Raw genomic sequence first — 24,724 nt, forward strand, 5'->3', positions numbered from 1 at the left:
GAAAATGAAACAAAGTTGCAGGACGTAACTTCTCGGGATCCTACAAAAAGTCCACAGAAAAAATCTCAGTAAATGACCACCATTATACTGAGATTATATTTCATCCCATATCATCTCATTTTATTTTATACCAGTTGATTAATGTCCCAAATTATTCATCTTCATTTCATTTCCCTCTATATTATCATTTTTCATAAAAATTAAAATTAAAATAAGACATGACCTAAAAGTCTTAGTTACCAGGTCATAAAATCCCTTAAAAAATCATAGATAGAACATAATTTAATTTGACTTGTGACTTTGTGTCATTGAGACTTGAGATTTGAACATTTTTGCTTTTCAAATAGAACTGTTTTTGCCAATTTGATATATTTGTCTTTAAAATGATATAATTTTTGCACTCATAATGAAACTTGTTCACAAAAACATTGAAAAAGATGACTCGGGGTATTCTTTTCAATTTATTTTGATATACATAAATTGTTATTGTTGAACAGCTTGTCTTTATTAAATTTACATTTTAATGAAATGTCCATTTCTTATTAGGAGTATTGGGCTCATTCCGGAGGAACCCGAGGACATGTGGCATGCGTATAATCTAATCACAGAAGGCGATGCTGTAACTGCATCAACTGTTCGGAAAGTTCAAACAGAATCTTCGACCGGGTCTTCCACAAGCAGTAGAGTTAGGACTACGCTCACCATTACTGTAGAAAACATTGACTTTGATACCCAAGCATGTGTGTTAAGGTTGAAAGGTCGTAACATTGTAGAAAATCAATATGTTAAGGTAATGTTTTAAGCTGTGCTTCCTGGACTTAAAATTTGGCGTAGCTTTAAGTAACCCTATATATAAAGTTTGTCAGATAAAACGAAATGTGGTATATTAAAATTTAAATTTCTCATAATGCATTTTCAGGAATAACCGATTAAATTTAATTATGAAAACGGTATCAGAAATGATTTTGGAATGACTTGGAATGCTACAACAGTGAGATAAACTTATAGGCTATGTGATGTGAAGTCACAACTGGAGCACATAAACAGATTTTAATTCACTTGTATAAATAAACAATTAATTGACTAGTGCTATTAAGCAGTATCTAAGAGAAGTTCACTCATTTATTTGAATTAGTTCATACAAGCAGATGGAACCACATCTATTTTCACACCTGAACTAAATATTGCAACCTGTTAACAATTTTATAATACGTTTTACAGATGGGTGCATATCACACATTGGATTTAGAACTGAATCGGAAGTTTATTCTGCAGAAGGTATTGTGGGATTCGGTTGCATTAGAACGAGTGGAAACTGCCTGTGATCCAGCAAGTAATGCTGATGTTGCAGCAGTTGTCATGCAGGAAGGACTGGCACATGTATGTCTTATTACACCCTCAATGACACTTGTGAGGATTAAAATTGACATCACAATACCTAAAAAACGGAAAGGATTTGTACAACAGCATGAAAAGGTAAATTAAAATGTGATAGAAGTACTAAACACTTGCTTATATAACATATGGGTTCCTCTTTTAGTGAAGATGATGGCCCAAGTTTTTATTGCTTTTGTAGTGAGATGAGCCTACGGCTGACTAGAGTCTAAGTGATTACCATCGTTCAGGGTCGTCAGCAATGCCATGGGCACTGCTGAATCCCTGTCTACCAAAACAAACTGTTCTATCACAAAATACCATTAATTAGTTTCACCAACCAAAAGCAACAAAGAAAATACTAGAAATAGATTGATTAGTTTCTTTCGTTTAATTATTCACAGGGCTTAAACAAGTTTTATGAAGCGGTAATGCAAGGAATTCTCAGGCATATAGATTTTAACATTGTCAAGTGTGTAATCATTGCTTCACCTGGTTTTGTGAAGGATCAGTTCTTTGAGTATATGATGCAGCAGGCAATCAAAACAGATAATAAGCTACTTATAGATAACAGAAGTAAATTTTTACTGGTCAAAGCTTCATCTGGATTCAAACATTCTTTAAAAGGTATTTTGTTGAAATTCTTATTTTTAAGCTATGTAAGTCATATAATTTGCTAAGAAAACTGCTTAAATTACATGTACTCTATAAAACCAAGGTGGTGAAGGTATCCATGTTTCAAGGATGTCAGATTTGCCCAGGTGGGCTGTGAACTGTGGCCCAATAGTGACAGGCAGTAGCCTGGCTCCATGTTCCTGGTGTCCATGAGCGACGGTAACCGCTCACCACCATGTAGGCTCACAATTGGTGAAAAATAATATATTTTATATTCTCCTCCATGAATTCATGCACATATTATGAAGTCAGGTAGTAACTTAGAAAAATAGCAATAAAATTGCAAGTAATAATTTAATTTTTTAGAAGTTTTACAAGAACCTGCAGTAATGGCAAAAATATCAGATACGAAGGCTGCAAGTGAAGTAAAATTACTGGAAAGTTTTTACACAATGTTGCAGTTGGAGCCCTCAAAAGCGTTCTATGGAAAAAAACACGTAATGAGGGCTAATGAGGCCCTTGCAATTGAAACACTCATGATCTCAGATAAATTGTTCAGGTGATTGTCATTATTAATTAATAAATCCAGTCATTAAATTAAATTATATTTTTTGTGAGCTGATCTTGTCTTATGTCGGTTATGATAGATTTAGGTAGTTGAATTTGTGAAATTTATTAATAAAATAATTGAATATGCAATTTTGAAAAGGGCACATGTCGCATATTTTGTCAAATACGTTTTTTCATATAGATGTAGTTTTGAAGCTTACCTACACTCATTTTATAATAATTCCAGTAATTTTCAATTGCTAATTAACACTAAAATATATCTCAAAAGTTAATATTTCAAATTTTACACTACTTTAGAAAATAATCGTTTTTTTTCATTTCCTGAACATTTTACATTTTCAGAGATGTGTCCTTTTCGAAATTGCATATTCAATTACATAATATATATTTTTCACTTCTTTAGGTGTCAAGATACATTGAAGCGGAAAGAGTATGTTGCTCTTGTAGATTCTGTCCGAGAAAATGGCGGAGATGTTAGAATATTCTCTAGTATGCATGTGTCTGGGGAACGTAAGAAAATTTGTTAAATAAAATGAAAATAGTCATGACAGTATTGTCACGATTATTATGATCATATAAATATTCTTACAGAACTAGATCAATTGACGGGTATAGCTGCAGTCCTGCGATTTCCTATGCCGGAACTTGAAGACAGTGATGCTGAAGAAGACAGCGAAAATGATTCTGATTAACTTATAAAATATATTCCTAAATTGACATTTCACCGTAATACTTGTTTAGGATAGTAAATTTTAACATAATCTGTATTTAAATTGCACAAGAAGCCAATGGATCGCTGTAGTTTCTAATGAAGAAATTGTACACTTGTTTTAATGAGTAGGTTTTTTACTAACCTATTTTGTATGAAACCTAACATATAATTACTTGTTATTTTATAGTTAATTATTTTAAGTGTTAATTTCATAAGTATCATTTTTCGTGACATTTTTGTTATATTATTTTCATAATAGCAAAATTTTTCTTTGTTATGCCTCAAAAATTTTGTACATATTTAAAATAAAATAAGTTTTAGTTGTTGAAAATAGTATTTATTAATAAATATCAAATAGAAGCAGCTTCTAGTGCTTGCATTTTTTGTTTCCGTTTTTCTGCTTTCTTTTCATCTTTGATCTTCTCGTCGTGAAGGCGACGTTTTTTCCTAAGCAGCCATATTTCCTTCTTACGTTTTTCTTGACCTGCTTTCATACTTTTATACAGATTGCGGTGCTTCTTTCGTACAAGCTTCTCGCGTAACCGAAATGCCTGTTTGTCTTCTATTTCTTTTTGATAAGGATGTTCTTTATGGGTTACACCTGTCGTTACCCTCATTGATTTTTTCTGAAAATAACCCATCATATATAAATTCTTTACTATCAAACTTATATATCTCCTATAATGATTTATTTTTCTGTTCACATGAAACCTAAGATTTTTATCATTAATAAGAAAAAATTGGTTCTAAGTTATCGTTATTATTTATAAAAAAGTTGTAATCATATTAATAAAATTGAACATTAACAAAATTAGGTCAAATTGAATAAAATCAAGGTGGAAAACATAGAAAATGCTGATTTTCAATAGTAAAGTTATAGTCATTCATATTATGTAGTGGGAATTTTTTTACCTTCTCTTTAGCCAGTTTCTTTTTCTCAGGGTCCAAATCATCATCATCATTTTCTTCTTCATCTTGAGATGAATCTTCATCAACCTCCTGCTGATATTGCTTAGTAATAGCTCTTTCAGCATCACTATCTTCAGAGTCAGGCTCATTTTGCTCCTCCTTGTCTTCATCACTGGCTTCTTCTACTTCACTTCCAGAAGAATCTGCATCTGTTTGAATAAATATGACAATGGTTAATTTTAAGATCATTGAGCTGTACCTTCTATATTATGCACAAACAATGTATTGCGCAATCTTTCTTATTATCCATTGATATGTTATTTGTCAGCTGATATAAATGAAAATATTACTTAAGACTGAATATAAAAATGGCATATAAGTTTTCAGCCCACATGGTTTAAAGTGAAAAAAATATCACAATGTAAATAGCACCCACCCACCATCAGATATGAGATCAGTCTTAATTATATTGAAATTGTGTGTCTACCTATTTGGAGTAATAAAAACAACACTGAAAAAGATATGGATATTTCATTAGATAAAATTTGTTTGAAATATTCTTACGGAGTGGTTTGAAGTTTGGATCATTAAGCTCTCTTTCTTCTGGTGGTATGTATACTTGATCTTTTATAGTGTCAACAAATGGTGACAAGTGAGGCGGAAGAATAGCACCAATCAAGTACTTATTGATCGGCAACAAAGTTCTTGTATTAACACTGTCAAAAACCCATTGTGGTTGGATGTAGTATCGCGATAAGTATTGTTTATCCATACTTGGTCTGTCTACTATTTGGTAGGCAATAGTTTCATCTGTCTCATCAAATGTTGCACCTACAAAGTGATCTTTATCCCATGAGCACTCTCCACCAAAGCAGCGAATTATGAATACTAAGGGTTCCCTGGGTACTTCTCTATTTATGTAAAACTTTAACCCTTTGAACAATGTTTTTAGCTTTTTAATTTTTTCTGCCTCAAGTTTGGCTTCTTCTAGTTTTTGGGGATCATTATCTTCTGTGGGAAATATGTCAATTTCTGGTAACTCTTCAACTTCATTTGATCCTTCAATTTTTGCAGGTGAAATATTCATAGCAGCTATACGTTCTGACACATATGATTGTTCATCAATAAGGTCTTTGTCTTTTTCAGAAGAGAATCCAATAGGGAGTTTAGGCGGATAAACTAAATTCAGTGAGTGATACAGCTTGAAATTCACAAAACCAAGCATCATAGTGTAAAATTCCACAAATGTCGCCATAATTTTGAAGTCTACTTCATCTTTGCTTTGTGGCTGTTAAAAAAAACCAATTATGAATACTAGTGAACACCAGTCACACTCCACTAATTCTAGAAAAAAAATCTGTGTTTTGGAAATACTGCATGCCACCTAAGGTATATATATATCTAGATAGCACTATGACCTAAATCTTCCTTAAAGTGTGAATGACTACGGAAGGACTACTGTCTATGTCATCACAATGAAATAAATGGTTTAGGAATGTAAAGAGAACAAACATACTAACTCTTTTCTATTGAGCCCACAGATTTCAACAACATAAATGCAACCATACACCTTGAGACAACAGTAGTCTCAGGTTTACAGTACAATAGCAAACTTGCCTTCCTAATCAAAATGCATTATGGCTGTGTGGCAGAAAAAGACAGGATGGTGGTACCTTAGTGTGGGTTCACAAGACACCCTATCACAGTTAATAAATGAAACAAAGTATATTATTATGTCGAGCAGCTTTTGCTTTCAGTATCTAGATTAGTCCAACCCAGATCATGAATAGATGCCCAATCTCATTACTTTCCTATGTGCTGACACCATATTATTATGACCACTTAACAGTTGTAGAGGCAACTTTTAATGTTTTTGTTTTTCTTTAGTACATTTTTGTATCTATTTAATATTTTTGATCAACTTTTAATGTTTGTTAAAACTTATATAATAAACATTCAAGTACCTGGAATGAGAAATGATGTGGAACAATCCATGTTATTGTTTGTCCTTCAAATTCAACTTGATAATAGAATCCCTTAACCGATACAAACACTTTACGTAGAGCCTTAGCAGCAATTACTGCATGCATGAATTCAACTGTCAGTCTTCTGCACAAGAATGATTGGTCTCTTGGAACTTTTTTCAATGATGGGAAAGTACTGAATAGGAAGCACAATGTGAGACAATCATCCAAATCTCGCAAAGCATCAACAAACGTGGGGTATCTTTCCTTTACTATGTGATCAATGTTTATTTCTGGATAGTCCCGCAAAAACTTTCTCATCTTGCCATATTCTCGCTGTGCTCTTGCACGACGAATTTTTTGTTGATAAACCTAAAATTAAGTCATTTTGTAAGTTTTAACAAAATTTTGAAAATAAACTTAAAGTATTACTTAAATTGCTACTTTTGGCATATTTTTTACCTTTAGTTCCCTCAGTTTCCATATTATTGGCTCGTGTAGTAAAAATTTTATATCTTTAGTGTGATAAAGTGTTTTGATTCCGCCTGCACCTTTTTGAGCCCTCTTTCGGTTTCTAGGTTCTCTGGGGTATATTCCTTTCAAAATACAAATACGTCTGAAATCTTTCAAAGATAGTTGTAGTTTCTTAAGCGCTGCTTTTCTGGTCATAAACTGAGCACCTTCTCCGGAAGAATACTAAAAATAAAATATTTGTTGGTTAGGATCTTTGAAGACAACATAAAACACGTGTTCGATTTATAGGTAAGTACACACCTTCTTCTTCTTTTTGGACACCATTATGATTGTTATCCTTGTTCAGAAAGAAATATGTAAAGGTTTTTTTGTTTGGTTGTATTAAATATTGAATGTGCGTCTATTATTATTTCACAAGTTCGCACATTTTAGAAAGACTATTGGAGATTTGGAGATCAAATCAAAATCCAAACAGCATTTTGACACTTTTGACAGTAGTAGTAGTTCCATTTTCCAACAGAAAAGGCAAAAGTATCTTATTATACAGTCTAAACATTAAACATTCTGTTAAGTGAAAATAATAAGGATGAAATGAGGTGAAGGTGATTTATGATGATGATACTTGACACGAGAGGACATCCTTAAAGATCTAGCTGGTCTACTCACACTTTTACCAGACGCCTGAAACTCTAACGCTAAGAACAGGCATACGGACCCCGATAATCTAATCCATTGAAACCCATGAAATTTAACTCATAACATCAACTCGCTAAGTTACTCACCCGATCTTCTGATCGGTTTCGGTCGTATACTATTTCGGTACTACATGTATGAAAAAATATGTTTGAGATATTATTTACTTTTAAATGAAACTACGCAATCCCATAAATATTAAAGGTTTCCGCAAAGAATGTAAAGACTACAAGTTGTTTAAATATCATGAAGGTCAGCAACGCCAGGGGCACAGTGAACCTGCTGCAAGTGCACAAATTTTTTTGTTCCTTTTATTACCTTAGAAGACAGATGAGCACACGGCCTATTAGATCACCGAGTGGTCACCGATGCTCACAAATATGAATAATCCCAGTGGCTTAGCCGAACTTCTGTAATGTTTACAAAACAACTCTTTTCGAGTCTGGTTTGATGAAGGAGGATATATGCTGCAAAACGCTTAGACACAACTGTAGGAGGGATTTCATTCCAGAACCGCATGGTGTTGTGATAAAAAGATCACAAATGTTGAATTGAGTGTTGCCAGGTCGGTGATATGTGTGAGTTTTGCTACGGTGGCGGGCACTGCAGTGGCTAAATGGGGTTCGCGGAATCATCTGGTACTATTCCTCAGATAACTTCTCATGGAACTTAAGATACAAAATAATTACAAAGAAAACGTTCATCGAAGAAAAAATTCATCGTAACTCAGCAAAGGGTTTGCTCCCGTGTTCATTTCGACTGAAGATCTAATTTAATTAAGGTTCATCTTGAGAATTTTTATTTAATAAGAAAATATATAATCCAGTTACATTTATTTAATAATTATCATAATATTATAAATTAATTCTTTTTTATTTATCTAAATAATATCAAAATCCAAAATCATTTATTTTCGCTCTTAGTATTAGGAGCAGGAGTTGTTCCTTGACTTTTGGTCCATGTACTAGGATCCATCATTACGTACATAGGATAAGAATAAGGCGACCACATCGGCGGTGTTGGCATCACAGAGTTGACAGTATCTTCATTAACACCAGCCTCCTTTAAAATGCTCATTGCTTTTGTATATGCAGACATCATTTGGGGATAGAAAAAATGAAACGGAGAATATTGGGGAATGTTCGCTTTAGCAGGATCCAAACACGGAATTAAACTTTCGGATGCTTGTGACGGAAACGCACTGACCGGTAGTGCGTATGGATAAGGTGAGGTGCCTTCATTTGTTGCTGTTGTCATTGGCACCGCATATGCGTACTGGACCGGGGCTCCAGCTTGTTTTTTTTTGTTCACAGTTTCTTCATGAGGATAGCTTGCAGCGAAGGGGCTCGGAAATGCAGTTTCGTGTTTCTGTGAAGCTGCTGTGGCTGGTAAGAAGTTGACAGATGCATCAGTCAACCATTGCGATTTGACTCCATCTTCTTCTGTCGCGGCAACGTAAAGGTCTCCCGTAGATCCGTCGACCGAAGGCTTGATATAGAGTCCATGTACTGGATGGAGTTGATTCGGGTCGTTTCGTTGAGTCACGTGACCCTGAACACACGAGTAAATCACTATTAATATACTGAGTACTTTAAGCATTGTGCTAGAATAATTTAATGATTTTGGTTTCCTGAACGTTGCCTTTTATAGTATCAATATATTTGAACTGAACGGGTTTTGTAATCATTTTATATTAAAATCAATTAGATGGTAAAAAAATATCTTAATTTAAGCACGAAGCACGTTAACGTTCGATTGTTATCAGCTCGTCATGTTCTATCTCTTCAAGCATACGAGATAATTCATTTTAAAGATGATTTTTTGCTTTGCATGCTTTATATGTTGCGTTTCATTTATCTCTCCCGATAAAAAAAAAAATCATCAGAATACTATTCAATTCTATGATTTGAGTTTATCATTCTAATTTCAGAAATTCCAAAGAATTTCAAGGGATTAATAATTTAAAATGTCATATTTTGTTTGGACAATTTTGTGATCCTAAAAATGAAGGTACATTAATTTAATAGACCTATATTTTACCCTATAGCCTTTGTGCTATAAATTTGTCGCTTCTTGACTTTTTTGGAGATCATGCGTATTGTTAATAATTATTTATATTAATTTTAAATTACTTGCTATAATAGTTTACTTCTAATAACGATTAAACATTCGACCTATCTTACCGTAAACTTTTTCGGTTGAGGCCATGCCAATTAGATGATTTATTTTAAAAGATACTATCTATATATTAATACGTGAAGCAAAAACTTTGTATCCCTTTTAACGAAAATTGCACGGATGGAGGATTATGAAATTTTCCACACTTATAGAGAATAGCGACCCGCCCTCGCTTCGCTTCGGAAACATTAAAACATACATGAAACCATAAAAAAAATAAAAAAGTAGCCTATGTTCATCAGGGACAATGTCGGCTTCTAATGGAAAAAGAATTTTTCAAATCGGTCCAGTAGTTTCGGAGCCTATTCGAAACAAACAAACAAACAAATCTTTCCTCTTTATAATATTAGTATAGATATAGAGAAGAAGTGCACAATGCTAATATTTTTTTAAAATAATGCATAAAAGATACATTAAATCAATAAAGAAAACATTACACACACTACATACCATGTATTTGACGCACACACGCATGCATACTACGAGTTTTTATTGTCAAACTGGTGTTCCTGACGTCAAATTGAGAATAGATTAATTATTGTTTGTCTTTGTTAATATTTTTTACAGTGTAGTCTTGGCGAAATTTGTGATTATAGAAGTATAAAATACAATCACAATAGTGTACAAGCTTACAATTTCAATTAATTATAGTCGAATTTCGACTACTGCGGGACCTCTAGTAGTAATATAATATAGAACATAAGTGTAATAGTGAGATATAATTATAATAAATATTTATTTATTTATTGCATAGATGGGCAGACGAGCTCACAGCCCACCTGGTGTTAAGTGGTTACCGGAGCCCATAGATATCTACAACGTAAATGCCGCCACCCACCTTGAGATATGAGTTCTAAGGTCTCAGTATAGTTACAAGGGCTGCCCCACCCTTCAAACCGAAACGCATTACTGCTTCACGGCAGAAACGGGCAGGGTGGTGGTACCTACCCGTGCGGACTCACAAGAGGTCCTACCACCATATACCACCAAATAATACCTACTAAAAGTAAACTCACATTTGATCACAAAAGGATCACATGTATTATGCCGGTAAGCTTTCCTATTTTAGATGTGTCATGTCTATACTAGTATGGGGCACAGATTAGCACCACCTCAACTCTTCTAGTGGGTGTACTAAGAAAAAAAGGGATTCACTGAAGAATGAAACCCATTGTTCTCAAAGTATAATACTAGAGTATTTCAATCGTAAACTCGCATTTACGGTGGGGCGTATGGTAAGCTTGCAAGGGTAGTTAACACCGTTTTGCTTATTTTGCTGGGGAAGCAGTCATGCGTTCCAATTTGAAGGGTGGGTTAGCCGTTGTATTATACAATCGAGACTTCGACTTCACTTTATGACGTAGCGGGATTTACGTTGTAATGTTTATGACGTGTTGTGATGACAAATTTACACTAAGTGGATCATGAGCTCGTTCACCTGTCTATGCAATGAAAAAGGTTTGTTAACAAGTGCTGGCAGTGTCTACACTTATGGTACATAATGAATATTTTTTCAATCGTAAAATATATAGTGTGATAAAAGAATGTATTGTATAATGAGGTTATCATCAAGGTAGTCGGCGAAGAAAATATGGATTGTTAAGGATAACTAAAATACTAATGATCGGGTCTTGATAAATTTTAAATGGAAGCACCTGAAAAACCACCAGCTTTTAAATAAATAATAATAATTATTATCAAAATCGGTTCACCCACAAAAAGGTTCTGAGGTAACAGAGATAAAAAATACATTCTAATTGAAAACCTTCACCTTTTTTGAAGTCGGTTAACGAATAATAAAATTCGATTCGGTTTCATAAAAGTCAAGTAAATTTTCAACATCCATAAAACTAAACATTTTGTTTGTTTATATGTAGAATGTAGAACTATAAAATGGAATTGTTATTGTTGTTGGTTTTATTAACGCACATTTCTTATTGTTATAAAAATTCGATGTGCTTAGGTGACCATGAGGTGTTCTCGTTGTGCGTCTGGAGGTGTTCTCCTACTTGCGTTAATATGAGTATTATGAATTTATGTAAGAACGAAACTAAGTAGTTACGTACGAATAGATTAATCATTCATTAATCGATGCCTCCAATGAACACTACGCTAACTCCAAATTCGTAGATTTACAAGAGGAGCGTTTAAACGAAAAAAGTTGATGAAATCTTTATTATTGCAGATATATTTATGTTTTTTTTGTGTGACTAGCTGATTTACTTTTGCTTCGAACCCCATCAATAATGATTAATTGTAATACTTTTAAACTAGTGAAGCGATTTGCGTGAAAAACGAAAATTTCAAATTTTTGAGTTAGAGTAGTGTTCATTGCAGGCATCGATTTGAAGGATAAGTAATAGTGTTGATTGTTCTCGTATAATTCTCTAACCAAGTTTTGTGAGGGTTTTTGGAACGAAGTTCCTTACGGCAGGCTTGGAGGAGATAGGGATTTTGCAGCGCGACCGAACTGAAGAAAATGTGATAGTAAAAACCGTAAGAAAAAGTCCGTGGAATAAGGCCTTGTTTTCCGCACAGCGATATTTCACCGCGCGATTTTTTTCTCTTAATTCTTTTTTTTTTTTTTTAAATGGAACTTCGTTCCTATCCGGTGTTCTACGACACCACATATCTTTTTTTTTAATGTCAGACAAGGTGATGGTAGATTTACTGGACGACAAATCGCAACGTATACTGACACTAATCTCGAGGCATGTGATTTAAGTGTCAGCTGTCTTGCACTAGCTTTCACTGGTGGTCTCACTTGTCTTAATGTGCAAAAACATCTATCCTTTTTTTCGGGACGAATGGTATCCTTGAATGTCCTTTTGTGCATCTCTAACGGGTATGTAAAACTTCATGATGATCGAAAGTGTAACAAATACATTGTCGTATGTCCACGTTAGGGTTTATAATACATAATATATTAGTCTGGAGAACGGTTCCCTTAGCTTTTTGGGGTGGGGGAATCTATCCTTATGGCCTCACAATATGTTCTACCACCATTACCAGATTATGGCAGTTAATAAATTTTTGGGTTAAATTAAATAACTCAATTTTTTTATAGTCGTTTTCATTAGGGAAATGTTAATTTTAAAAAGACGCACGTGTGCATTAAAAATGGTAATCGCCCCTAAGATTTTAATGTCGATACAATTGGACCAGTGTGTTGTTATATATATCACTCGATTCTAATGCATCGAATGTTATACGCATTAGGACGTTGCCAAACAGTGTTTTTTATTGCAAAAAGGATTTGTTTTCTGACGGGGATTTACCGCTATAATTCTCGAGTTGACCAGTGCTCGAAATACAGTCGATCAACCCTGTTTTGACTAACGTTTGTATCAACAGCTTTAACGAAACTTAAAGAGTTTTTATCACGTGTAGTGTCCTGTCCGTTGCCGTGGGAGTGCAGAATCGGTTGCAGGTGTGAACCAGGCTACATCAAGGACGAACATTCAAATAAATGTGTTATGGTAAACGATTGTCCAGGTAATTTAGCAATAATTGTATTTAAGTACCTATTGGTAAAATCGAGGCAATTCCTGTCTTAATGTTCCATAATAAGCATCAACGTGACATATGAATCGAAGTACCTACAAAACAATGCTATTCGAAGGATTTGCTTTTGTAGTTTTATTAGTAAGACATCGGGTGTTTTCATTTTCTCTACTTTGCTTCAGTATGATCTAATACCGGAGATAGAATTAAGTACTAATTATTTTTATTAACAATTAGATGTATCCTACTCTATACTCCTAATCTATTAAACTAACGCGTGTTAATTAGATAATCCTGAAATTGTACACTCATGTACACAATCAATAAAATGATACTTGAATCCCTATTTGATTTAATTACGTTATTGTATAAGTTAGCCCGGTGTTAAATAAATAAATATTTACTAACAATCACGCCACGTTAACTGGTCCCGTGATAAGTTCGTAAAGAACTTGTGTTACAGGTACCAGATAACGGATATAAATGTAAGATTTTTATTATACACATACATATATTTAATATACATCCATAACCCTGGAAAAGACATTTATATTTATCATACAAATGTCTTCCCTTGGCGGGATTCGAACCCGCGACCCCCTTGTGTAGTGACCATGTCACTTACCATCACACCAGACGGCCGTTTAATGTTTTGTCCTCAAACATAAGAATAAAAAAAAAAAAAAAAACAATTCATAATTTAAAATCCGTAATAAATGGAACAGAAAAGTCTGACAACGTGAAATTTCACTTTATAAATAAATATTGTTTATTTGTAATTTGCGACATAAGTTGTTTTAAACGGACTATTGCGAAACGTTAATAAATAAATTCACATTTGCATTTTGATTGTCGAGTTGTCGAATGTGTTTGTGATGGAGCTCTATATGTGGCTTTATTTTTCAATTACCACTACCACTATGGTGGTCGGTGCTCCCTCGGTTCTTCCCGACACAAAGGGGAGTTTGAGAAACGGGCAAGATTACTTCCGTGACAAACGTTCGCAATACGGGACTTATTACACGTCACCATGCGGCGGAGCGTCTTCTGCGCCAATACCTACCTACCCATCGGCTGGATACCACGGCCAGGCACCTGCCCAGGCGGGATATGGAACAAACTACGTCTACGGAGGACCTCACTATCGACTAGCAGACCCGGCTGAGTTTGATCCAGAAATGCTTGGATATTCGGATATGGACCAATACATGCAACATATGCAGCATATGCATCAAATGCCGATGGCAAGACATGAGAATTACGAAGCTCCTATTATACACAATAGCATGTCGGCTCCAACAGCAGCGAGTCCTGCGACAGCTTTCGGAGTTTTTCCTAATGTCAACGTGGGGGGATGTAGTGTGCCTCTGCTGTTTAGTTGCACTCCGTCCGTAGTCCAGGGAAAAATTCTCAATGCACAGCCTCAGCACGAGAATCAAGCGAATTCCTACAGAATAGTTGAACCTTCAAGTGAAGTTTCTGAAGACGAAAACGAAAATGTTTCTGGACAAGCAATACTGGCAACCAGTAAAGTGACCAAACCAAATCCGAGTCAGGTTGGCGTCTGACAACGTTCTCCAGTATTTTTTTTATATTATTCGATGTAGCTTTAAAAATTATTGGAATAAGTATATTTTATTAATAAACGTAAATATTTGAATACGACTTTCATTAAATTAAAATGTTGAAATGGCTTTAATTATTTTAGTAAATTGTTGTCATGAAGCAACTCTTCAATGAAGTAGATAATGTAAATAATATTTGTGTCGGATTATGTGTGATGTTGTATGTATGACCTCTTTGCTTAAATTTCATTAATTTAAGGTTTTTTAAGCAGCGGCTTGGCTTTGCTCCTGGCATTGCTGACGTCCATAGGCGACGGTAACCACTCACCATCAGGTGGGCCGTATGCTCGTCTGTCTACAAGGGCAATAAAAAAACGTACTTTTTAGAAAATCATATCGGAAAGAACTGTGCCTTAAATTAGTGAAATGATTTCATAATTTTTATATTAGGATTAACATTTCAATAGCAAATGAAAAAAGGTCATACAACTTATAACAAATTCAATCCTTTTTTACTGATGGTAGGACCTCTTATGAGTCCGCACGGGTAAGTACCACCACCCTTCTTATTTCTGCCGTGAAGCAGTAATACGTTTCGGTGTGAAGGGTGGGGCAGCCTTTGTAACTATACTGAGACCTTAGAACTCATATCTAAAGGTGGGTGGCGGCATTTACGTTGTAGATGTCTATGGGCTCCGGTAACCGCTTAACAACAGGTGGGCTGTGAGCTCGTCCACCCACTTGTGCAATAAAAAAAATACTATAAATACCTACACCATATGCATAGAAAAGAATTGCTCGGAATATTGATTCTATTGTACAAGGACAATCCTTCTGGATAGAAGCATGTTTTCAATCAATCAAATCAGTTAGTTATAGCTTTTATCCTGAAAGTAATTCATGAAGGCACGTTTGCATTTATTTAATTCTTCCCCCATTGGAGCCACAGCATAGTGTTATTTCTCGATAGGAATACATCCGGCGGTGTCTCTACTACAATAAAAAACTGCAAGTCAAGAATGCTTCCGTATTTACTACAACCTATCCGATCGAGGATGAAATAGAAACAAAAATAAGTCGACATTTTTGAGTCAGGGATTATGACAGCATCAAGAACCGGAACAAAGTGTTAACATAGCATTTAATAAGAGTAAAAGTAATATACCATATAGCTTAATTTGGGCGTCAAGAAGTTATACATTCCGGGTTGAAGGGTAACCGTTATAGAATATAAAACAGATCATACGTCAAGGTGAGTGACGGCAGTCAAATTGCGATATCTTTGGAAAGAATCACAACGTGGGTCCTTGAGCTCTCGCATTTCTCTTTAAATATAGCAAAATATCATTGAACTAAATTAAATGTACTAGGTTTTTAGCGTTGGTTCGTTTACCTGTGAGCATATTAGAAATAATAAAGTTACGATCACGAGAAATGAAGCGTTCGTTATAACTTTTGATATCTAAAAAAATATTGCAATTCTTTAAATTCGTAAAGGTGTGAATGACACGAAAATTTATATAGATTAAAACACTTCTTGAATTCTGTTGAGTAATTATTGTGTTAGCTTACTTAAATTTGTCAATTGACATACAGAATTTTTACATCAATGTAATGTATCATGTAAAGATTGTTTTGTTTTCATCACGTACAATATCAATTTTGTTAATTAAGATTTTAATTGAATGTGATTTTAAGCATAATAGATCAGCATTATTGAAAAGGCACGTTTTGTTTATTTCAATCATCAGGATTTCGGAATACAAGAAAAATATAAATGGTAATCGAAAATTATATCCAGCATCAAACTGTATTTCGTCCCTAAGCAATGGAGACACTAATAGTGTTGTTTGCTGTGATATATACTATCATAGCAGCCCCAGCCCAGTTAGGGGAACATTTAGATACATTTAAAACACTAAATGGTGATTTTTCTGACACAACAGTACGAGAAAGAAAGTCAACAGCTCAAGCAGAATTAGATCATCATTTAAATCAAAACGTTGATGATGGTATATCAAATGGGAGAAGTTTACATGCTAAGAAACCAATTATTGTCAAGAAGAAAATTGGATATCATTTATATCGTGATTCAGACGAAGAAAAAAGATTAACTAGTTCTCGTGAAAACTGTAATGAGAAGGTAAAGGTTAAGTTATGTGACGAAGAAGCTGCTTTAACATCGACTGGTATGGGGCGTAGCACTACGACTGAAGATATTGATGATCATTTAATGTCCGAAGAAGATATGAAACAAAGTTTGAAAATGGCAAAAGAAGCAATAGCGAATCTAGAAAGAGATCTACAAAAAATGGATACTAAGTCCAGTCCAAAATCAGCACAGATGGACGAGATCAATTTGGAAGCTGGTGCTGAAGTTCGTAAAGATATAGATGTAGCGAAAGAAGCACTTGAACAAATTCATCAAAATTTTGGAAACTTGGAGTCTATGAGCTTACATGCTTCGACGTCAGATGATCCGGGCTCAATACATAACGTTCATTTAACTGTAGCAAAAACAGAGGAAGAAAGAATTGCTCAATGGAAAGAGGCCATGGAGAATATTCAAAAAAATATAGAAATTGCACGAAATATAGAAGACAGTTTTAAATTCGATGATAACGAAAAATTGGTAGACGAAAACTCTTTTTTGGAAGCATCGAGCTCTGAAATTCTTAACGCAAATACACAGCTGACTGAAAAAAGCTCAGTGAACAAAGATGATATGAATACTGCAGCTTCCAACGTTCACGAATCTGATGCCAAAAACGAAGCTAAATTTGAAAATAATAATTTAGGGAATGATCATAAGACCACGTTAAGAAGTTCACTGGAATCTGAACTTAGTGATAATATATTGAAAAAGCAACTAGGATCAATGTCCATGAATGAGCATTTTCATACTAATAATGAAATTGGAGCAACTAAGGTTTCCAAAAATGCAGATTTAGAGATAAACACGGAGAGAATAAGTTTCGATTTAAAACCTGAAAATAATGATGAAAAACCGACAATACAATCAAAATCTAATGAGTATTCAAAATCAGAATCTGAAAAAGATAACAAAAATACATATAAAAAAGAAGAAATTATCGAAAAGTTAAATGATACTACTCATACAATCAATAACTCAAACTCTCATGGAACTGATCAAAAAGCTGAATCTGCTACAGAAAATAGAAAAACGCAAGAAAGACAACCAACAGAAAACGATAATGTGACGAAGGTTTCAGTTCAAATGAACAATGATAAGAACGAAGGATTAATGAAATCGGCCGATATTGAACATATGCCTAAAATTAATGAGCCAGCACAACATTTATCTGGAACGAATGATAATATAAAGAAAGCTGCCATGCCTAACTCTAAGAACAACGAAATGAGTACAGCACAATCCAAATTTGAGGAATCCAATAATTTTCGAATTGCAAATCACAATAGTCATTCAGTGGGTCACCATCAAACATCAACAATGAAGGATGTAAATCATTTAGATACGATGAGAGCTCATATGCGCATGGACCCTGTACATAAAAATTTAAATGATCATTTAATTCATGGACAAGTTTATCACGATGATCACATTGATACTGCTTTTCATTCCAACATGAGGGATTCCTTAAATGGCTTTAGACCTGATAGTACAATGTTCCAATGGAAGCCTAGTCAAGAGAGAACCGTATATGGCCCTGCAATGTCCTCTCACACGGGATCAAGTGCTGTCGGCGTATTTCCAAACGCAAACATCGGAAGTTGTGGAATTCCACTATTACTAAGTTGTTCGCCGTCGGTAACATCTGGAAGTTTAGCTAAAGCACTTCCATCGGGATATTCGGCGCCAGCGTACAGAATGGAAGAAGACTTTGCAGTCTTTCCGAACAAAAGAGAAATCAAGAAAGGTAATGAAATACCAAGCGTTAATTTTAAAACCATGACCACGAACACGAAAATGAAAATGTCTAAAACTAATTTTGATAAGAAATTATGATAAAATACATTTAATTGTTTATTTTTGCCTAAACTTTTCTAAAGTACATTATTTATTTAATGTCCAAACACTTACTATACTGTTTGTAAGTTTTACGTGAATACATCACAAATAAATAAAATTCATCGGTTATTTTCAGTAATATTCGAAAACATTGTAATGCATACACAATATCTATTGTTTCTTTGTTAAGAAATGACATAATGTGAAAGAAATGAAAGAAAAAGTATAATCTAAGATTGAATAAAAAAATGAACAAATTTACTCGTGTAAATTACATAAGTATAAATAAATTTATTAAGTATTATTACACCGGTCTATATATTGGTATGATTCACAATAATTAATATTTTCTACTATTTTCTATTTTATGAACTTACACACATTTTTGTGAAAATGTGGATGTTTTAGGGGTGCTCAGTGGTCTCTCTGTCCTTTGTAACCAATATTCTATGTGGCGGGCTTTGAATAATCGCTGGAGGAGCTTGGCCAAACTTCAGTCACTCGCCGACGCACCCTCGAGGCCCTGGTGCCCGTGCTGGAGGCATGGTCAGATAGACGACACGGCGTGCTCTCCTTCCACTTAACGCAGGTCCTCTCGGGGCATGGTTGCTTCGGGAGGTACCTGTGGAAGGTCTGCAGGAGAGAGCCACATCCGGGTTGCCACCAGTGCGGGCATCCGGATGATGACGCTCAGCACGCACTCGAAGCGTGCCCGCGTTGGGAGCGCTCGCGGCGAGACCTCATCGCGGTGCTGGGGAGAGACCTCTCCTTGCGGGCTGTCATCGCCCGCATGCTAGAGGACCAGAATTCTTGGGAGGCCATGACCAGGTTTTGCGACCTGGTCATGGCGTTCCGTGAGGCTGAGGAGCGCGAAAGGGAGTGGGATCCCTCTTCGGCTTCACAGCGAAGAAGGCGGAGTGGGCGGCACGGGCGCGAAGCTCCCGTTCATCTCCCGTAGGGGCTGTCGGGTGCCGGGTGCGGGGGTGCCCGGTACTCGGCTGTTGGTCCGGTGGTGAGGCGGCGCAAGGTGGCTCCTGTGCACCGCTCACGGTGTGTCTCCGAGACGACGTCCTGCGGGATTTTCCTGGGGATGGAGTGCCGTCCTATTAACAGGATGGGTACCGGCGACGGCGAGACTTCGGCGCGCACTGTGCGGTACCGTGGGTTTCGTGGAGTCGGAGTGGTGGGGCTCGATGGGGTTTAGTCGGTAGTCGTTCAGCGGGGCAAGTGCTTCGCGCGCCTTTTTCAAGGCGTAGTCTCCTGTGAGAAATTGGGGGAGGTGAAGGACCTCGGCTCTTCTCTTCTCCCCTTCTTCCTCTCAGGAGGCGCCGGAGTCCGACATAACCCGGTCCGTTACCCCCCTCGACCGGGTATCCGTAAATGGATTCCCCAGCGTTAAAAAAAAAAAAAAAAGGGCTTTGAATAATTGCTTGGGGATGTCCATATTCGTCTATATTAAAGCATCGGTTATACGTAACGCTAACTGTGGTTTAATTGTTAAGACGTCTTGTTTACTCATTATGAGGGAAGCGACGATTTTGAAGCTCAAATTTAGTGGTAGATTTTTTTCTAAATCATACTGTGAATTAATTACTGTGTGATAAAAGAACTGGTGTTAGGAAGTGAGGCAAGCCCGCGCGGATAGCTATTTTTGTTATCTTACGTACCATATATCTCAGCGCGCTCTAAATTGCGCTCTAAATTGCTTTAAATTTGCGCTCTAAATTTAATATATGAAATGAATAGTTAGTCTCAAGGGGATTGTTGCATTCACATTGCAGTGTTTATAGGCTCCGGAAACCCATTAACATGAGGGGGGCCGTCAACTCGTCTGCCGATGTACGCTAATAAAAAAACGAGGTTGAGACTCTTGGTGGTAGACAGTGGTTTGGTGTGTCCGTGGCGAAGTTGATGTCCAGGAGCGACGAAACCAGTTACCTCAAGCTTCTAGCTAATGGCTTTATTATTGAACGACCTGTATTCTGAACGTAGGACGTTTAATAGCTTAAATAAACCCTGTTATGTATTTATTAAATGATAACACACTCTCTCGTGCTGTTAAAATCTATTCTGGAAAAAAAAAACGCGTGATACCTATTTTGAATGCCTTAATTTTACTAAAACTCAGGCTACCGATGCTAACAACCCAAAGAAAATAGAAAATGAGTCGGCGACCTATAAAATCCCATTTTTTGACATTTGATTGAAACTCATGACAAATAAATTACATTAAAATAATATTTAATATTTTCTTTTCTTTATTTACGAGTTTACCAAAATACGTTCTGCGGGCCGTACAAATTGGAGACGTGGGCTGTGGTTTGGACAACCCTGTCCTAACATACCCGGTATACACTAAGCGTTCTCTGCGTAGTGGTGATTCATGAGGAGATAACAGGAAATCGCGTCCGTATAATTAATGTTAAACAAGGTTTTATGTGTGAAACACAATATAGAACAAATATAAACTAGCGCCTCACTATAAAATTTTTTTCTTCGATTTGAAATTGTTTTAGTCCACATTCTCGTGTGACGCAACGAGTGTCCAGAAATGTGGTCGTACCTTATAAGCCGTAAGCATGCATGTTGTATAAATAGGAAAGATGCTGGTACCCGCCCGTGCGGCATAATACTAAGCTTTATAAAACGCCAATTTTCTAGTAGATTAATTAACTAATTCTGTAGGAAATATAAACAGCGTTTCGGCTTCGGAATAATTTCACTGTCGCCGGTATTTATCTGCTTAGTGGATAAATTATATACATATATGTTGAGTCATGTACACCTAGGAACGGTGTTGTGTGGCGTGATCAATTGTAAGCTCTAAATCAAGAACATTACTTTTTACCCGGCTTTCTTCATTGAGCATACAATGAGTGGCCAAAAGTGTGATAATGTTGTCACTTTGACGTATTAGCGGTGCATTTTCATCACATCAAAGAAGTGTTCTCATCTCTTTTTAATGAAATGTGTTAATTTTTAGGTAGGAAGGATTATCGGAGGACCAGAGGTCTTTCCAATTTCACAGGTGGGCGAGCAAAGGCTCAGCCAGAGAAATGTGTTAACGGAGACTCATGGTTAATTATAAAATAGCTTAGTAATGCCATTCCATTTCTATATAAATATAACCGAATGGTTTTTGTGTTTAAGCTGTTGATCGATGGTCTTTGAAACGAACTGAAAAAATCAGAATTATTTTCCATATCATTATGTAAATATATATTATTATATATTTCGAACGAACGATCTCTCATGTCTTCGTCTCTAAATCAAAGTTACTAAATTAAAGTTAAAATTTTAAAGTTTCAAGTTTAGGACTGTGTAACGTGCTGTAATTTAGCTGTAGGTCGTGGTAAGGAATTATGAGCACTTATAAACAAACATCGCGATTATTTGTGTTCAATAGAAAGAAAATTTGTTGAAACTACTGTTCCATTAAATGATTCACGTCATTGTAGGCAGCGCGTTAGGTTTCGGTTGCTTGTTTTCTTACATTCGTGCATTTTATTCCATGTTCATGTCATTTTGCTGCGTTTTATAACGTGACAAATATTTCACAATTGCCATCTGTATGTACATTCTGCGTAGTGATTTCATATTTCACACACACTCTGTCTGTTAGAAAAATGAATTATTTAACTTGTCCGCTGGTTTTATTGACGATTTTGTCGGTGCAATGCGTACCGTTCTTGAAAGATAATGTTTTGAGTGACACTCTTGTCTTAGAAGACGATAAGGAACCTAAGCATCGTGTCAAGAAGTCATTTGTGGTCGAGCCAAAGAAAGAAGAGGAGAATTTATTATTAGAAGAAGAAACAAGCAATGTGGGAGATGAAGAGAATGTTTCTGGATTAATGGCAGCACGCGAAGGCAAAAATCTGGAACACTTTACGCCTGATACGTACTCAAATATGGGAATTCCGAAGAAAGTACTACCGTTTATTTGGTACAGACAATGGCAGCCATATGAAGAAAACCTTCCCGCTGGAAATTTAAAATATCCACACTTGCATCCAGCATTTATGGTATTACAGTCTATGAATTCACTGCCACCAGTTTACACACCGCAATATACAAAAGATTTATCATTGCGAAGGTCTTCAAGGTCGGAAGTCGATGATTTTTTGGAACAGCTGAATCACGATACTATCATGAATAACATCCTGCCAACTATGCCGTTTCCGTTTCTTCGTACCTCTAATCATGGCGAGTCCCCACAAGAAGACCTTGTAACGGCAATATTTCCTGGAGTAACAAATACTGCAAGTGCTATACCAATACTTTTGAGCTGTTCGCCTAAGGTTCACCAAGGCACCCTTCAAAATTATCAGATCAACATTAACGAAAGTCACGACTCTGGTACTTCGCATAACGACGCAGTACTGATAACTGACAGCAAGCCAGCGGAGCCTTCATCATCAAAATAAGGAATACTCAATCGACGTGATTACCGAATTTCGAATTAATACTAAATAATTTATCATTTCGTGAAAGGTTTTCATAGTGATATTGATAAGAAGAAGGCGATTTTAAACAATAAACATTTGATTTTTGAGAATTGATTTTATTTATTGCCTGTTATTATCGTCTACTATCATCGTTGACCACGTGTTTCAGAATGCGTCGTAAATTTTTATGCAAATATCAATGTACTCCAATTTTTGCAACAATTCACTTGGAAACAAATTGAAGTTTTAATTTTAAGTAACGTTTTAATTGATTAAGATTTTTTTCTCAAAGAATTATATTATGATATTGTATAATTTTTTAAGCTTTATAGTAAACAAGAACGATTTATTATATACATGGTATCCAAAAATAAAAAAATAAAATTGATTAAAACAGATTATATTTTCAGCCATAGCAACATGCCCCGCAGGACATTACTTAGGATCCAATCTCCAGTGTAGAAGAATCCATATGAATGTCGCCGTGAATTATTCCTTCTGGGATAATTATGATAATTATAATTGATTTTGAATAAAGATTGTATCTGCAGTAAGTTAAAACTGTATTTAATTACTATAATTATAAATACATACATATTCTCTGTACATATTTTCACTGGTGGTAGGACCTCTTGTGAGTCCGCGCGGGTGGGTACCACCACCCTGCCTATTTCTGCCGTGAAGCAGTAATGCGTTTCGGTTTGAAGGGTGGGGCAGCCGTTGTAACTATACTGAGACTTTAGAACTTGTATCTCAAGGTGGGTGGCGCGTCTACGTTATAGATGTCTATGGGCTCCAGTAATCACTTAACACCAGGTGGGCTGTGAGCTCGTCCACCCATCTAAGCAAAATATTAGCCCTAGCAAGAGTAGTTCTCCGCAGAATCTACCACCGGATCGGAATCGCGACCCGCTGATCCGGCGAGAAACTTAGCGGGCTGATGTTTAGGTTAAGTTGCACGGTCACTGGGGTCCCTGAGCCTGCTCCTAGTGTTAGAGCTAAAGGCGTCTAATGAAACGGTTATTGGATCTGATAGATTGGTAAGGACGTGTGCCTAATCGTGCGCAACGGTAAATTAATAGTATTAGTAAACTAACCATTGTAAGTAGACTGAAAAATTGTGATAAAGGCGGTTTGGTTTTTTTTAGATGCTAAGACAATGTTTTGACTGATTTTTGTGATAAGAACCGTGTTGAGCGCTAAAAATAGTGTACGGGCAGGCGATAACGGAGCTGTGATGGTAGTTTCAAAATAAAGTCTGGTTATGTACTTAATTCAAAATTATTATTATTTATTAGAAATTCAATATATTTATCTAATCTAATCAGGCTGACCCCCGTGAGCTACACATTCGGTGAAGCTAATACAACCCCTCGAGGCTACTAGCAGTAGGTAGTAAAAACAGTTGAATCTCAATAAATAGCTCTATAACCTGTTTCACAAAGTCCTGAGAAAGACCAGAGGAACAAACTTAAAAGGATTCTGTTTTTATATTCTTAAACTAGTCTTAGATCATCAAGTGTGATCGTCTTTTACGATATATGTAACCTTACGTACTTTTTACGCAATTACCGGTTGATTTAATATCACCTTTCCTATTTATATAGCAGCAGAATATTATAGCCAAAACTGTTTTTAAATTATTACAGTTTAATAAAATCGAATTGCGTTTATATTTTTGTAAACATTACAAGCCGATAAAATGGTCGACAAAGGTTATAAGAAAG

The 24,724-nt window shown here is 35.7% G+C and overlaps 6 protein-coding genes across 6 annotated transcripts; 4 read left to right on the forward strand and 2 right to left on the reverse strand.

Moving 5' to 3' along the window:
* The first annotated feature begins 277 nt into the window (after window positions 1–277).
* On the forward strand, window positions 278–3,602 carry pelo (pelota mRNA surveillance and ribosome rescue factor). The gene is made up of 7 exons (XM_089730278.1): window positions 278–447; window positions 547–790; window positions 1,222–1,476; window positions 1,779–2,001; window positions 2,356–2,548; window positions 2,963–3,069; window positions 3,151–3,602. The coding sequence occupies exons 1-7, from the start codon at window positions 407–409 to the stop codon at window positions 3,249–3,251; spliced, it is 1,164 nt and encodes a 387-aa protein (XP_089586404.1). The 5' UTR covers window positions 278–406; the 3' UTR covers window positions 3,252–3,602.
* On the reverse strand, window positions 3,587–7,145 carry LOC149502167 (pescadillo homolog). Its single transcript, XM_089730277.1, has 6 exons — window positions 6,919–7,145; window positions 6,607–6,840; window positions 6,145–6,516; window positions 4,745–5,468; window positions 4,184–4,389; window positions 3,587–3,897 (listed from the first exon to the last, which is right to left on the reverse strand). Exons 1-6 carry the CDS (start codon window positions 6,940–6,942, stop codon window positions 3,622–3,624), a joined length of 1,836 nt encoding a protein of 611 aa, XP_089586403.1. The 5' UTR covers window positions 6,943–7,145; the 3' UTR covers window positions 3,587–3,621.
* Window positions 7,146–7,987: 842 nt separating this feature from the next.
* Window positions 7,988–9,102, reverse strand: LOC149502168 (uncharacterized). The gene has a single exon (XM_089730735.1). The coding sequence runs from the start codon at window positions 8,908–8,910 to the stop codon at window positions 8,215–8,217; it is 696 nt and encodes a 231-aa protein (XP_089586861.1). The 5' UTR covers window positions 8,911–9,102; the 3' UTR covers window positions 7,988–8,214.
* Window positions 9,103–13,668: 4,566 nt separating this feature from the next.
* Window positions 13,669–14,680, forward strand: LOC149502169 (uncharacterized). The gene has a single exon (XM_089730736.1). It carries the CDS (start codon window positions 13,869–13,871, stop codon window positions 14,559–14,561), a length of 693 nt encoding a protein of 230 aa, XP_089586862.1. The 5' UTR covers window positions 13,669–13,868; the 3' UTR covers window positions 14,562–14,680.
* Window positions 14,681–16,383: 1,703 nt separating this feature from the next.
* On the forward strand, window positions 16,384–18,546 carry LOC149502170 (uncharacterized). Its single transcript, XM_089730737.1, has one exon. The coding sequence runs from the start codon at window positions 16,387–16,389 to the stop codon at window positions 18,544–18,546; it is 2,160 nt and encodes a 719-aa protein (XP_089586863.1). The 5' UTR covers window positions 16,384–16,386.
* A 3,412-nt stretch (window positions 18,547–21,958) lies between these two features.
* LOC149502171 (uncharacterized) lies at window positions 21,959–23,219 on the forward strand. The gene has a single exon (XM_089730738.1). The coding sequence runs from the start codon at window positions 22,176–22,178 to the stop codon at window positions 22,974–22,976; it is 801 nt and encodes a 266-aa protein (XP_089586864.1). The 5' UTR covers window positions 21,959–22,175; the 3' UTR covers window positions 22,977–23,219.
* The last annotated feature ends 1,505 nt before the right edge of the window (window positions 23,220–24,724 follow it).

The sequence above is a fragment of the Bombyx mandarina genome, chromosome 10 (genome assembly GCF_030267445.1).
Source record: "Bombyx mandarina strain Sakado chromosome 10, ASM3026744v2".
Taxonomy (NCBI): domain Eukaryota; kingdom Metazoa; phylum Arthropoda; class Insecta; order Lepidoptera; family Bombycidae; genus Bombyx; species Bombyx mandarina.

Excerpts from the sequence above, each read along its gene's own strand:
- LOC149502170 (XM_089730737.1), top strand. The coding sequence starts at position 16,387 with ATGGAGACACTAATAGTGTTGTTTGCTGTGATATATACTATCATAGCA.
- LOC149502168 (XM_089730735.1), bottom strand. The coding sequence starts at position 8,910 with ATGCTTAAAGTACTCAGTATATTAATAGTGATTTACTCGTGTGTTCAG.
- LOC149502167 (XM_089730277.1), bottom strand. The coding sequence starts at position 6,942 with ATGGTGTCCAAAAAGAAGAAGAAG. Across the intron at positions 4,390-4,744 it reads TCCAAACTTCAAACCACTCC|ATGCAGATTCTTCTGGAAGT; the intron begins GTAAGAATATTT and ends TTATTCAAACAG. Across the intron at positions 3,898-4,183 it reads AGAAACTGGCTAAAGAGAAG|AAAAAATCAATGAGGGTAAC; the intron begins GTAAAAAAATTC and ends GGTTATTTTCAG.
- pelo (XM_089730278.1), top strand. The coding sequence starts at position 407 with ATGAAACTTGTTCACAAAAACATTGAAAAAGATGACTCGGG. Across the intron at positions 1,477-1,778 it reads TTGTACAACAGCATGAAAAG|GGCTTAAACAAGTTTTATGA; the intron begins GTAAATTAAAAT and ends AATTATTCACAG. Across the intron at positions 3,070-3,150 it reads TATGCATGTGTCTGGGGAAC|AACTAGATCAATTGACGGGT; the intron begins GTAAGAAAATTT and ends ATATTCTTACAG.
- LOC149502171 (XM_089730738.1), top strand. The coding sequence starts at position 22,176 with ATGAATTATTTAACTTGTCCGCTGGTTTTATTGACGATTTTGTCGGTG.
- LOC149502169 (XM_089730736.1), top strand. The coding sequence starts at position 13,869 with ATGGAGCTCTATATGTGGCTTTATTTTTCAATTACCACTACCACTATG.